This window comes from Protopterus annectens, chromosome 9.part0, assembly GCF_019279795.1.
Source record: "Protopterus annectens isolate FY-2018-M chromosome 9.part0, PAN1.0, whole genome shotgun sequence".
NCBI classification, from domain to species: Eukaryota; Metazoa; Chordata; order Ceratodontiformes; family Protopteridae; genus Protopterus; species Protopterus annectens.
The window spans coordinates 1,311,824,143-1,311,838,943 of record NC_056743.1 but is presented as its reverse complement, the minus strand read 5'-3'; the positions used below and the strand labels follow the sequence as shown (position 1 = coordinate 1,311,838,943).

The following is a 14,801-nucleotide window of genomic DNA, read 5'->3' as shown; positions in this document are numbered from 1 at the left end:
TTGTAGAGGAGGACTTCCCAGTTCTAACTTCCTCGGTCCTGCCTGTGACCCAGTTGACTATCCACTGGGTGACATACGATTTTGTACCTAACTGCTTGAGTTTGTCAATAATGCTCGAATGGGGTATTGTGTCAAATGTCTTGGCCAGGTCAAGGTAGGCAGTGTGAATGATTTTACCCTTTTCCATTGCTTTGGTGACCATCTCAGAGAAGTCCACCAGGTTGAGTAGGCATGATCTGCCCTTGATGAGTCCAAACTGAGTTGGGTCCAGTGTCTGGAGGTTTACTATATCTCTGCTGATCATCTCCACGATAATTCTTTCCATGGCTTTACATATACGACTAGTGAGACTTATGGGTCTATAGTTTCCAGGGTCTGTAGATGGCCCATCTTTGTGCAGAGGGATAACTGTTGGCTTTTTCCATTCATGAAGCATGAAACCTGATTGGAGGCTACATTTAAATATCCAGAAACCCTGATAGGTCATGTCTCATGCCATTTAGAAGGCATCCTGGGATATTGTCTGGGACCACTGAAGCAGTGTTCTTGGTCTTAGAGAGAGCATTAAGGACCTGTTCCCTAGTGATAGTAGGGGGAGTTATACTTGATGATATTTCCTGAGGGAAGGTTGAGGGGAAAGAGGAGTAAAGCTGGAATTGAATTTATCACCCAGGAGATTTGCTATATCTTCTGGCTCAGTATAGGTGGCTCCATTTACAATGAGCTCTGCACACAATTGTGTATTGCCTTTGAGGTTGTGGACATAGTTAAAGAATGCTTTGTGGCTGTCCTTGGCCTGGGAGGCCAAACTTACCTCAAATTTGGCTTTGGTAGACTATTTGACCTCTGAGTTGTTTGTTTAGCTTGATGAGAGTGCTTTTATCCTGCTGTGTGCTGGACCTTTTAATGTTTGCCATGATTTTCTTCCTCCTGTTATACATCTGACTGATTTTGCGATTCCACCCGGGTGGCTTGTTTTTTGAGTTAGTTCTGTACTTCTCCTGGTGGGTACTGCTGCCTCTATGCAGTTATTAACATGCTTGTACAGGGTTTCTGTGAACAGTTCAGCATAGGCAGATGTGTTCTCTGGGTTTATGGGGGAGTGAAATTCTTCTAGGTTCTCACTTAATAGCAGGAGTTTAGCCTTAGAATAGTTCCTGAATATTCCCGGTTTAGCTGGGGGTCCAGGTTTTATTTTTACTTCAAAAGAGACCATTTTGTGGTCTGACCTTACCAGGGAAGACATTACAGTAGGGGGTATCTATTTGATTTGTGATTTTATTGTGTATATCCAACTTGTTATTCATTTATTATATGTATCCTCATTGTAATTACTTGTTTGACCACTAGAGGTGATCATACAAAAGAATCAGTTTATGATTTCTTCATTGTAATTACTTGTTTGATCACTAGAGGTGATCATATAAAAGAACCATTTTAAGTTTTTATTTATTTTAACTTAGATCTGAAGAAGCTGTGTTACCAGTGAAAGCGCTCATCTTTAAATAAATACTCATTCTTTTTACATAGTTGGTCTTGAGATACTCTTCATTTTTTGGACCTGTTTTGCTCCTGCAACCTCCAACTTGATTTTACTTCTAAGTGCTTTTTAAACTGGGTGACAGGCAGAATTCATCTGGTATATTCAGTGGTGTGCTGTTTTAAATTAACAACACTAGACAAAAGTGCTACTTGATTTATTTGATAAAACAAAATGGGATCCAATGAAAAAAGCATGTGGCAGTATGGGTAAAATCAAGGTGCACATATACTGTGGATGCACTATATCATTGGGTACAGGGGTGGTGAACTTTAGTGGAAGTCTATGGGAAAAAGTAGGGATAGCAGCATAAAGAAATACTACTTCACACAGATGGTGGTGATTCCTTGGTGTGCAATATTGATTGACATAACAAGAGTTCAAATGAACCGACAACACAATTCTAAATGGGAGAAGATGGAAAAGGATAGTTTTAAAAAGGATAGGCTAAAGACCTTTTCCCATTGGCATCTCTGCATTATGCATGTTGATATGTCCCATTTCATTACCCACAGAGCGTGAGAGATGGTCTCTACAGTTAATTACACAGTGCTGTCTGAATAACATATGGTAATATCCTTCATAGCACTGATCATTATAGCTATACTGCCATTTTTATAAAGCATTATTAATGCCTCTGTGAAAACGTCTCTGATAGGCTTATTCTGTTGTTTGAAATAAATATTGAATAACATCCAACCAAAACAGTCTTAATCTATCTTCAAATCTTCTGTTTCAGGATTTCCCTCCAGATGAAATCGACTTATGCCATGTCTGTGTACAGGTCATAGGCATAGTGTTAAAGTTGCTTGAAGCTGGGGTAAGTTCTTTTAAGTTTTCTTCTTCTAAGTCAAGTAAAATGATGTAAGCGCCATCAGCAATGTAGAAGATCATATACAGGCTGGGTAGAGATATAATGGATATATAACATCAAAAATACCACTTAAAAAGTATACTGTAAAATGAAATTCAAAAGGTTTCCTTCCTAAAACACCAGAGTTTGAAGTATTACCCGAGGATTTAATAAACTAATTTCTCTGTGCAGGAACAGTGTAGCTGCTCCTGCACGGACCATGGAGGCCGAGCGATCCAGTAAACTGCTGTTTTGATGTGCACAAGCATGCCTACACTATTCCTGCATGGACACCACTGCATAATGCTAATTACCTCATTTGCTGGTGAAAACTATGCAAATGAGGTGGATTAGTAAATCAGGAAGCAGGCAGACATCTGTGCAAGAATGGTGTTAGTTGCAGAAATACTAGCCGAATACATTTCTGCAAAAATGAAAATGGAGGCATGACAGCTCAAAAAAAACATGTATTATAATCTTTAGGCATGCCAATGGCCAAATATATGGCCATTGGCATGGAAAAGTGTTTCATTTTTATAAAAATAAAAGTTTTTTTTTTCCTCCGATCTTGCCTGCTTAAGCATTAAGCTGCAAATGGGATCCTGCTGAAAATAAAAAAAAATGTGAAAACTTAATTATAAGCAAAATCTGCATTTTGTCTTTATAGTCTATTGCATGCAGAATCAAAACAATGCCAGGGAGCAGTGGTTGTCAAGGGGAAAGGCTCTGGGGTAGTGCAGTAACTATGGACTAAGGCAGCGAGGTATGCAAATGAGGGGAAATCTGCTGAATCACAAAAATCTTCTAAGTGCCAAATTGCACCTAACCATGTAGGTGCTATAGAACGATCGTGTAAGTAGCAGGAGCAACAGACATGAAAAGGGGGTGTGTCATGCATGGTGTAAACACATTGGAGCCCTATGGTGCACAGATAAGCTTAGCTAAGCACAGCTAAGCAAGGGGGGTGTGTCTAAGGCTGTATTTACTTATTCCATGAAATGAGCATGTTAGCATCCAGGGAGGGCCATTTCTCTGTGTTTACACTAGCTAAATGGGTTTGCATGGCACGCATCTGGTATAAAACAAAAAAAAAAAAAAGAAACAGAAATAGCAGGACTGTTTACATTTGGGCACCGGGTTTGCGCGGCGCACCTCAGTGCTTAAAAGAGGAGGAAATTGAAAGGGAAAAAAGGAAAAAATGAAAATAGCAGAATCAAAGCAATCAAGAACAAATTACATCACTAGCAGGTGGAATGCATCATAGTCAGCCAATCATGCAGGCAGCATCTGCAGCACAATAATATAAACTACGGAAACACCTTACAGTCTGTTTTGTCCCACAAACTCTGCACCATTGGTATGCACATGCAGGGGGCATTTTAACTGGAAAAATGTTAGGGGCTGCCATTACTTTGATCCATCAATATGTGCTAGAGACTGAGGGTGGAGAGGAGAATAATGCTGACAACCGCAAAAGACCAAGGAGGAGGAGAAGAGTGTTCAGACCCAGGATAACTTACCAGGGGCTACATGATCTGGAGATAGTAGAGCACTACAGGGTGGACAGAGGAATACTGCAGCAAATCATCGAGCTGTGCCGGCCTCAACTCAGACCCAGAGCCAACAGAGGGGAACCCATCCCAGTGGATACCAAGGTATGTGTAGCCTTAAGAATTCTAGCTACAGGTACTTTCCAAAGATCTACTGGGGACATCCTTGGGGTCTCACAGACATCTACATCCAGGGTGCTCCACCAGTTCCTGGATGTCATGCTGCCACATGCCGGTGAGCACATTTACTTCCCCAACACCAATGAGGAGAGGACCAGCAATATGCATCTCTTCCCAACTTGTAGCAGAATACCCAGAGGTACTGTGTGCGATAGACTGCATGCACATTCACATCAAAGCACCACCTGGTGAACAGGGTAGGGTCTACATAAACCAAAAGGGATTCCCCTCCATCAACTGCCAGGTCATGTGCAATACCCAAGACATTATCATAAATGTGTGTGCTGCCTGCCCTAGAAGCTATCATGACTCCCACATCTGGAATTCATCACAGCTGTACCAGGTGTTTGCCAATGGATGCATCCGGTATGGCCATCTGGTGGGGGATGCTGGCTATGCATTGGAGCTGTGGATGATGACACCCATCAAAAATGCACAAACACCCACACAAGAATGCTATAATGTGGTACACGCACAAACCAGGATCATTATAGCGCATGTGTTTGTGCTGCTCAAATCATGGTTTCACTGCCTTGACATATCTGGTGGAGCCCTGCAGTACTCACCAGCCACATGTCCATACATGTCCATAGTATGTGCCATGCTACACAATATGATCCTGTGGAAACAGCTGCATGTCAGAAAATGTCTGCTAAACAATCCCAGTACCCTGAGGAAAGTCCTGTGTACTCCTGAGAGGTATGTCTGTATCACAAAAAAACCTGGACTGGAGTAAAGCTATCTCTGGAAAGGAGTCCACCTTTGAATACAGAAGATCATACAGGGCATGCTCCTACACTTAGAGAATCACAGGGCACGGAACCAACATGGGAATATATGACTGTATTGTATATACATATATATATATATATATATATATATATATATATATATATATATATATATATCTGTGCATACAGACAGCTATGTACACCTTATCTGTTCACACACACACACACACACACACACACACACACACACACACACACACACACACACACACACACACACACACACACACACACACACACACACACACACACACACACACACACACACACACACACACACACACACAAACACACCAGACAGGATTACCCTCAGCTAGCTGTAGGTGGCCCATATGTGATATATCTGCATCTGTTGCGTGAGATACACATACATATATATGGGCAACAGATAACATATGTCAAGCATGCACACACATAGATGTGGGGAAGTGAGAGACAGACAGTGATTGAGAGAGAGAGAGAGAGACACAGGGAGACACAGAGTAAGTCACACGCAGGGATACCCTGAATAGCATACAGTGATGGCCTGCTGTGGACAGTGGCATACTAGCTGTAAACAGGTGCATGTGCCAGCATAAAAGGTGAGCCCCATTGTGTAATAGTACTAAGATTGGGTTTATAATATCACATCACCTGCCTCTGTGTGTGTGTGCATGTGTGTGTGCATGTGTGTGTGTGTGTGTGTGTGTATGTGTGTGTGTGTGTGTGTGTGTGTGTGTGTGTGTGTGTGTGTGTGTGTGTGTGTGCATCCGTAGGTCTAAGTATTAGCAGACTGTTCACACTCAGTACACTTCACATTGCCCTACTTCACAAAATCTGCTGCTGTCATTCACCTTAGAAGTACCATTGGACACCTATTACCCCTATAAGCTCTGTAGCACGTGTGATAACTGCTTAACACTATAGTACAAATAACTAGATAGGTAGGGGTTCTAATCTCAATACTGGCAGTGTGTGTGTGTGTGTGTGTGTGCGTGTGTGTGTGTGTGTGTGTGTGTGTGTGTGTGTGTGTGTGTGTGTGTGTGTGTGTGTGTGTGTGTGTGTGTGTGTGTGTGTGTGTGTGTGTGTGTGTGTGTGTGTGTGTGTGTGTGTGTGTGTGTGTGTGTGTGTGTGTGTGTGTGTGTGTGGTGTGTGAGTTAGGGTCTATATTAAATCATCGACCACTTAACTTGTCGAACGCCTAAATGTCGACAGCTAAGAGTTAAAAACTGACAATGTTGAACAGCCAGTTAAGCGAATTCATTCATCGGGAAAGAATTTGCTTGACCATGCCAAAGTAACATAAACATTCAAGCCGTAACAAAGTGGGCGGCTTTGGTTCCCACACCCCCCCAACTAAATTTACCAACTCAGAGGTTGCTCTACATTGGGGAAAGGGCAAACTCCCAATTATGGCCATTTGACATTGTCAGTTTTCAACCCTTAGCTGTCAATGTTTAGGCATTCAACATTGTAAGGGGTTGATGAAATAACATAGACCTGTGTGTTATACCATTTTGAGTTGTATACCACCCTGTACACTTCCCATCACTCTACTTTACAAGGCCTGCTGATGTCATTCATCTTAGAAGTACCTTGGGACAAGGTGAATTCATATAAGCTCGGTGGCATGTCTGATAACTGTGTAACACACTATAGTAGACATAACTTGATAGGTAGAGGTTCTAATCTCAATACTGGCAACTGTGTGTGTGTGTGTGTGTGTGTGTGTGTGTGTGTGTGTGTGTGTGTGTGTGTGTGTGCATGTGTGTGTTTGGGTTGTGAATCATACTGTGTGTGGGTTATACCATTTTGAGTTGTGTACAACCTGTACACTTCCCATCACCCTACTTTACATGGCCTGCTGATGTCATTAACCTTACTAGTACCTTGGGACAGAGTGAATTCATATAAGCTCCGTGGTGCATCTGATAACCATGTAATACCATAGCTGACATAACTAGATAGGTAGGGGTTCTAATCTCACTACTGGCAAGTGTGTGTGTGTGTGTGTGTGTGTGTGTGTGTGTGTGTGTGTGTGCGTGTGTGTGCGTGTGTGTGTGTGTGTGTATGTGTGTGTGTGTGTGTGTGTGTGTGTGTGTGTGTGTGTGTGTGTGTGTGTGTGTTTGGGTAAAAATCATATGTGTGTGTGTTATACCATTTTGATGTCTGTACCATCCACACCTGTTTACCACCTCTTGATGGCATTACTTTATATAGCGTGTTAATGGCATCTCCCTCAAATGCAGCATGTTAAACCATTGTACAGGCCATTTCAGTCATCTATTCAGATGTCTACGGAATATCTGGATGTTTGCAACCCATATGTGGTCTGTGTCCGCTAACAATGGCCATGTATGTGATATTGTTGCAAAATAGATCACAGTTAGTGTAGTGACACACATGCCAGCAAAATATATCATACCTGACTGAAACATCATGCTGATACAACGTCTGTTACCCTATCACTTGTCCAGGCTTGTAGTAGCAATAGATGACTCCAGCTGCTATTTATGGTGGGTTATCTCACCATCCATGAAGGCATTCACAACATTACGTGTTGTAAGAGGTAGTGGGTTGTGTCCCATGCATATAATCTATGTGGGGTATGTCATGTGTATGTAGCACTATAGTACAATAAAGTGGATTTGTAGGTTTACAAATCTGCCCATTGCGAACTATGTGTGTGTTACTGTATGTACATCCCCTGTGTCCGTCTTTTACTGTGTGTATGCAAAGGATACACCCTTTTGTCTCCCTGTTCCACCCTGTGAACTCAGGAATACATACCACAAACCTGTCCTACACAGGACCATGCATGCCCTCACCAACTGCATCAGGGTTAAGTGTATGGGAAAGAAATGGCAGGGGCAACAGGTGCTGACATGTGAATATGTTAAAGTCAATCTAATGGCTAAGCTGATAAGGGACCTACTGACAGTACTCCAGTAACCTGGTCTGTATGTATGAGCCTCTGGTACTACACAACACTGAGGTGACATGTCTGAAGGCTACCTGTCTGTGACAAGGGGTATGTATGCAAAGTCACACTGACAACAGTGCCCATCACACACTGTTGCATGCATACACACCTGGTAAATGTACATATAAAGCTGTACCTTGGCTATGAAATGGTCAGTGTAATTCCACTCTGCCATACTCCATGTTGGTAATGTCTGCAGGGCCACAGACTGCAGACACAATGACACCTGGAACACAAACAGAATACAGCATGTCAGACTGCATGCAGTCAGTGGTACTAACAGCAGTAATGCATCATGGCTAATAAGATACATACATTTTTGAAAGGATGTCCAGTTCTTTGCAATGTTACTGTTGCCCCATATTTCCACCACCATTTGATGACTGTTTTCACTGTATTCCATGGTATATGTAATGCTGTGGAAATGTGTGTGTACCCTTCTCTGGGCTGATACCTTTCCCTTGGAACTAGACAAACTTTCAACTGAAGCACTCAAACCATTCACTTCTCAGCCTGGCAGTTGCTCAAAACTCATAGCAAGCACTAATAAACCTTAGCACTAGACCCCCTATGCTGTAGAGAAGGACAGGGCTCTCATTTTGACCTTACAAACCAATAAGTAAAACAGTTCACTGTACATATCCAGGCATGTCCAAAGGGCAGTTTCAGGTGTACTCTCTGGTCCAACTGGTGAATTTGGGCATTTTGAGGCAATGTTACAACTGCCTCCTGTACACAGTCAACCCTCTCCTCCTACCACCAAACACTAACACATGCGAGAGATGCAATTATACAGCCAAACTGGAGGCTATGCTCTCTCAACCCAAGACTGGACCAGACAGTCAAGAGGAGAAGGGAATTACTTGCATCACACCACCATTCTCATACATACCTATGAAACCAGCACTGGCAAAAAATACACATAAATACACAAATACATACTCGGAAGCTCTAAATAAAAATCTGCAAAAGCAACAGAGACCTCCAAAGCAGACACCCAAGCAGCCTCCACCTCCCCAACACAAACCTTGAAACACATACTTTACAAAACCAGTGTGCCATGCAATCACAGCCCTTAAGGCAAAATAACATACCCAATACACTAATAATAGGTGACTCTATAGTCAGGCACACTGATGTCCCACTCACCAGGCTGAACAAGGAGAAGGTTACTGTTAGCTGCCTGTCAGGTGCCAGGATCCGCCACATAACACAAGCACTCAGGTCACACTAGAACAAGTACAAATATGACTCTGTCATTGTCCATGTTGATGTGAATGACCTGAGCCATACCTCCCTAGACTACATGAAAAGAGACATAGAAGAGCTCTCTGATCACGTAGCCCAAGCCGGTATGACCCTGACCTTGAGTAGCATCCTGCCATTACCAAGAATGATACCACGGTATAAAGAAAAAAATGATCAAATTCAACAATTGGCTAAGCTTCTGGTGTAATTCAAAAGGGACCCAGTGTCTGTCAGCCTGGGATGACCTGCTCGACAAGACACGCTGCTTCGCTAGAGATGGCTTGCACCTGTCACCCTTAGGCTTTCGAATACTGGCCAAGGCTCTTGCCACCCCCATAGTGCCTTTTTTAGGCAAGGCTCAAAAGACAAACCCACCACCGTAAATAGCACAAGTAACAAAAAATTGAGGGTAATGCTACTCAATGCCAAAAGTCTAAACCTCAAAAAGCACGCACTCGTGGCACTCCTCAATATGGAGAAAATCAATATATGTGCAGTAACAGAAACCTGGTTTAAGGCTCCAGACAACACCCCAGCACTACCAGGCTACAACTTATGCCATACACTTTGGCCACAAAACCCGGACCGAAATACAAAAGGCAGGGGGAGGGTATCCATATTCATCAAGGATACCCACACCTCCAGGTTAGTGGCACAGCATGATGCTTCAGAGATCATCCACATGCAACTAACAATGGGAAAACTGCAATTCAAATTGTGGCTTGCTACAGATCACCCACCATGCCCCAGGACCCACACTCCGCATTTCTGGAAGCACTGGGAAACATAAAGGTCCTACCAAACACCCTGATATTGGGTGACTTCAATTACCTAAACATTAACTGGGAGAACTACTCAAGTACTAACTCCCTTGCCCAACATTTCCTTGAATTTATAAACTCAAATGCCCTGGATCAACTGGTTAACACCCCTACCAGAGGTGACAACATATTGGATTTGGTCATCACCAACATAGGCGACCGGTGTTCCACACCAGAGGTCAACCCCTCGCTGGTTAGATCTGACCATAAACTAATCACTCTGGATATCCACATTCAGCCCCTACCCTCGGTCAAAGAAACCACCGTGAAAAACTTTTCAAAAGCAAACTTCATGTTACTTACGACCACGGTGGAAAGTTTCAAAGCACCCATGCTAAAGGATAATGCTGCCAATGCTGCAAAAATCCTTTACTAATGCACTCTACCAGCACCTACAAGAATGCATGGATCATGCTATCCCAAGCAAAACCAAGACTCACTCCTCCAAGAAAAGTAAACCAGTCTGGTGGACCCCTGCCATAAACAAACTATACAATAGAAGGAGGAAACTAGTACAGAAAAGAGTAAAATCCCAAGAAGAGAAGACATCCCTGATCAGTATCATCAAGAAACTATGATTCCTCATGAAATCATCCAAGGCTAGCTTCGAAAGAAAAATTGCGAAGGACTCCAAGGATAACCACAAGGCATTCTTTAGCTATGTCAAGAATATAAGTGGCATTTCTCAGATCTGCTCGGAGTTAATGCAGAATGGCACAAAATACACTGAACCGACCGATATCGCCAGCATCCTGGCAGACAGGTTCAGTGCAAACTTCACCCCCCCACACCCCCAAAAGGGCCCATAACCATACCAGAAGAATGTAGTGTCCCTGAAATCACAGACACTCAGGTTAAAACAGCCCTCTCCAAAGCCAAAAACACAGCATCAATGGGACTGGACAGTGTCCCAGGCTGCGTCCTACAAGAGCTCAAAGATGAAATAACCCCTCACCTAAACACACTGTTCAAACTCAGCCTCTCCACAGGCTACATGCCAATAGAGTGATGTACAGCAACGGTTATTCCACTCCACAAAGGTGGAACCACAACAGACCCTGGGAACTATCACCCTATAAGCCTGACTAGCTTGGTCTGCAAGGCTATGAGTGCATCATCATCATGGATCTCATTAGCAGAGACATTGGGAACCTCCAAACATTGGAACCTACCCAGTTCGGCTTTGTTAAGGGCATATCATGCCTCCTTAACCTGGTGGACTTCTTTGAGACAGTTACCAAGGCTATAGGCAAGGGAAAGGTGGTCCATACAGCCTACTTAGACCTCGCAAAGGCCTTCGACACCATTCTCAATGTTGGTATTATAAACAAGCTCACCAGCCTGAACATAAACCCCTACATCATGAGATGGGTTGCCAACTAGCTCACAGACAGAATCCACATGGTAAGAGTTGCAGGAGCTAGGTCTGACTCTAAAATGGCTACAAGCAGCGCTCCCCAAGTCTCATTCCTGGGACCCCTCCTGTTCGGCATATACTTCTCAGAGGTACAGGCAAGCACAGGAGGTCTAAGGCTGACCGACTTCACTGACGACTGCAAACTAGGGGATATAATTGACTCTCTGGCTGACACAGACATCCTCCAAAAGGGTCTCACTGAGACAGATACCTGGTGTCAAAACCATGGCCTCAAGCTAAATATCAAAAAGTGCATAGTCATCCCCTTTGGAAAAAGCAAAGTACCCACAAACTAACACATAGGTTGCAGTCCCCTAAATATGGAAGACGTAATAAGGGATCTGGGGACCCAAGCAGATAATAATCACTCCTTTGATAATCACATTGCCAAAGTGGTTAGAAAATCCTTCTATGTGGCCCACCTAATCACAAAAGGGTTTGCATCCAGATCAAATGAGGTAATTGTACCCCTCTACGCATCACTCATCAGACCCATCATAGTACAATGCCCTATTTGGGATGTACCTTGCAAGACACCTGCAACAGCTGGAAAGACCACAGAAGTACCTCACCAAGAGGATCACTGGCCTCAAACAGATGCCCTATGCAGCTCGACTGAAGAAACTCCAGCTGTACTTGGTTGCATACTGCCTACTCAGAGGTGATCTATGCCTGACATACAAGGCCATGTCCAAACCAGAATTGATGGACATGCTCCACCTAAAGAAAACCATATCCCCTCGAGCCACACACTCTAGGGATCTAAACCTCACCACAACAATAAATATGACATGCTGGAGGGATAGATTCCTGCCCAGAGACTTCCCATGCTCTGAAACAAGATTCCAGTCTACATTAGGCAGAGCTCCTCACTAGCACTCTTCAAGAGAAACCTTGACAAGTGGATGGGAAACAGAAAGTTTACCCTGGGGATCACTTCAATGACTCTACTGGACAGAGGCACAGGGATCTAATCTAAGGGGGCAGTGAAAGCCAACACATTCAGGCTAGGCTTATAAATGCCTTTGGGCAGATAGCCTAGTACCTACCTATGAACGTATGAACCTATGAACAAATGAGAACCCTTTGCTGCTTCATAAGCTGTATGCAAACTATGGCTGTTGCTGTAGCAGGCAAATGAGTAAATGTAGGATAATCCTGATAGGACAGCTGACTGTTATTTTCTGTTAATCAAAGAGTCTCTGTAATTGATGGCAGGTGTGTACCCAAGAAGGTATAATGCTGTAATAATATCAAAAGCTGCTTCAACACAGTATTAACTTCAGAATGTGCACACGTATACATCTAGCTTCTTGTAAAGTTTTTATGTGCCATAATTGTTCCCCTAACAGATTTGTTTGTTTTACAATTGAATTTTATAGGTTATAGGTCACATGAAAGGTTGGAAGGGTTTGGAAATGTGTTATTGTGCTCTCATTCTTGTATTTCACAAATACCTGGCATTCTAACAGGTGTGTGTACACCATTTACATGCACTGTATAATACTAATTTATAAAATATGTCCCTAGTCTTGGGCCTTCATCCTCCCATTTTGTCAGTCTTTATCCAGATTTCTTGCAATGACAGGTTGTGAGGTATATTACAGATATGTGACATCTCCTGCAAATAGGCCCCTGTGATGACCACTGTGATGTAATGCAGTTAACCCTACCACAAGTGAACATTCAGATATTGCAAAATAGCTGAGTGTAACAGCTGTGTGCATGGTCACATGCGTGACCTTAACATGCCTGGGGTACTGGTGAGCTACTACAGGAAAATCCCATACTCATCAGCTTTAGCCTGCTGTCCCACATGCAGACAAGAGGTACCTTTGTAGTTGTCGGGGAGAGGTATGGTCAGCAGACTCACATTTGGCATTGTTACAAGATGAATGCTATGTGTCTGCACAGGTAAAATACATGCTATGATAGTACACAATTTGCTGTCCCTCACCATAGATGTGCACTTGTGTAAACCCCACCCACAAATGCAGTTTGAAATGACATATGCATCTAGATACTCTACTGAAGACAGTATGACTGCTACATGAATAAATTGATGTGCACTGTAGCCTTACCTGGACACTCCTCGTCTGTTGCCTGGGTGCCACCCACCTCCACGACTGGTGTTTCATGTGTTGGGTGTTGTGTGTGGGCAGCCTCAAGGTTGGTAAGAAGCTCCTTTTTTGCCATAAGTTGGGCTTGTGTGGCTGGACCCACCTGTAGCAGTACGGTCCCCAGCCATGGCAGCAGCCCTTTACTGGACATGACATATCAGGTCAGTTGCTCAATGCCTGACCTGATCATATGTGCGGCCATGATGGCCGAAGGTGTTCATTTTGTGGACAAGGTCATCCCACAGGCCAGTCTGCTCCCACAGATTTTGTCAGCTCTGGCTGAACAGCACCGTATGGTGCTGTATTATTGCTTCAGTAATACCTACAGTTTCCTGTGCAGTGTATGCCGGCTGATGCTGCATGCCACCTGGAAGACATAAACATCGAAACACATCACAGGACCTTAGACATTGCCCAGAGTAATTTACAGAGCCAGCACATCAATATTGTCTATCATTAGCCACCACTTACAACCACATCATACCCCTGTCATCTATCAGCACAGAATGAATCTGCATTGCATTCCTGGTCCTGATGTGCCATGTTCCCCCTAATGAGGGGCAGTACATTGCATAAACCACCATTCATCATTCATGTTTGTGTAGAGGGATGACAATGGCCATCTTCCTTGCAGATGGGATGTCAATGGTGCTCAGGCTTTGCTTGAATACAGTGTGTAATGGAGCTGGAAGCATATGCTTGAGTTCATGTAGGATGCAGACAGGAATGTTCTCAGGTCCCATGGAAACTTGCTTTTGTTGACTTTGATTAGGCAGTATGCACCTGCTCCCTGATGATGAGGGGAGGGGTGCAGGTGCTGCGCATATCCACCTACACTGATGGTGAGTCAGGGGGTGATGTTTGCCCTAAACCTGTTTGCAGCAGGTTGACTATAGCTATAGTCTGTGTGTGGTGTGATTGACCACCATTATAGGGTGGGTTGGGTTGTTGCCTCTGAGATTGCAAACATATGTGAAGACAGCCTTGTGACTGCCCTTGGTGGATGTGTCCAATCTGTACTCATAGTCAGCCTTACAGTAATCCACCTGTGACCTTCTGGATCTAGGACTATTGAACGAAAATTCAATAGTCCGAATCCACAATAACCGGATGCACTTTAACGAAAACGCTTTCACCAAAAAAGCGCTTTTGTTAAAGCCCGTTCGAAAAAAAAAAAAACACAATAAATCTTCTTTTATGCAGGGGTCAAGTCCCCCTGCAACCCCGATGTGGGGGGCTGTGCCCTCCACACCCCCCCTACTTTTATATTCTCACTCCAAGTTTGCACTACAATGGGGAAAAGGGAATTCTCCCTTAAC

The 14,801-nt window shown here is 43.6% G+C and overlaps 1 protein-coding gene across 1 annotated transcript in view; it reads left to right on the top strand.

Moving 5' to 3' along the window:
• The window catches only part of LOC122812033 (prosaposin-like), a 162,794-nt gene that overhangs the window by 53,939 nt on the left and 94,054 nt on the right, over window positions 1-14,801 (top strand). The window contains exon 3 of the mRNA XM_044084276.1: window positions 2,280-2,360. Coding sequence (XP_043940211.1) covers window positions 2,280-2,360 — 81 coding nt within the window. The remainder of the gene's footprint in view (window positions 1-2,279; window positions 2,361-14,801) is intronic.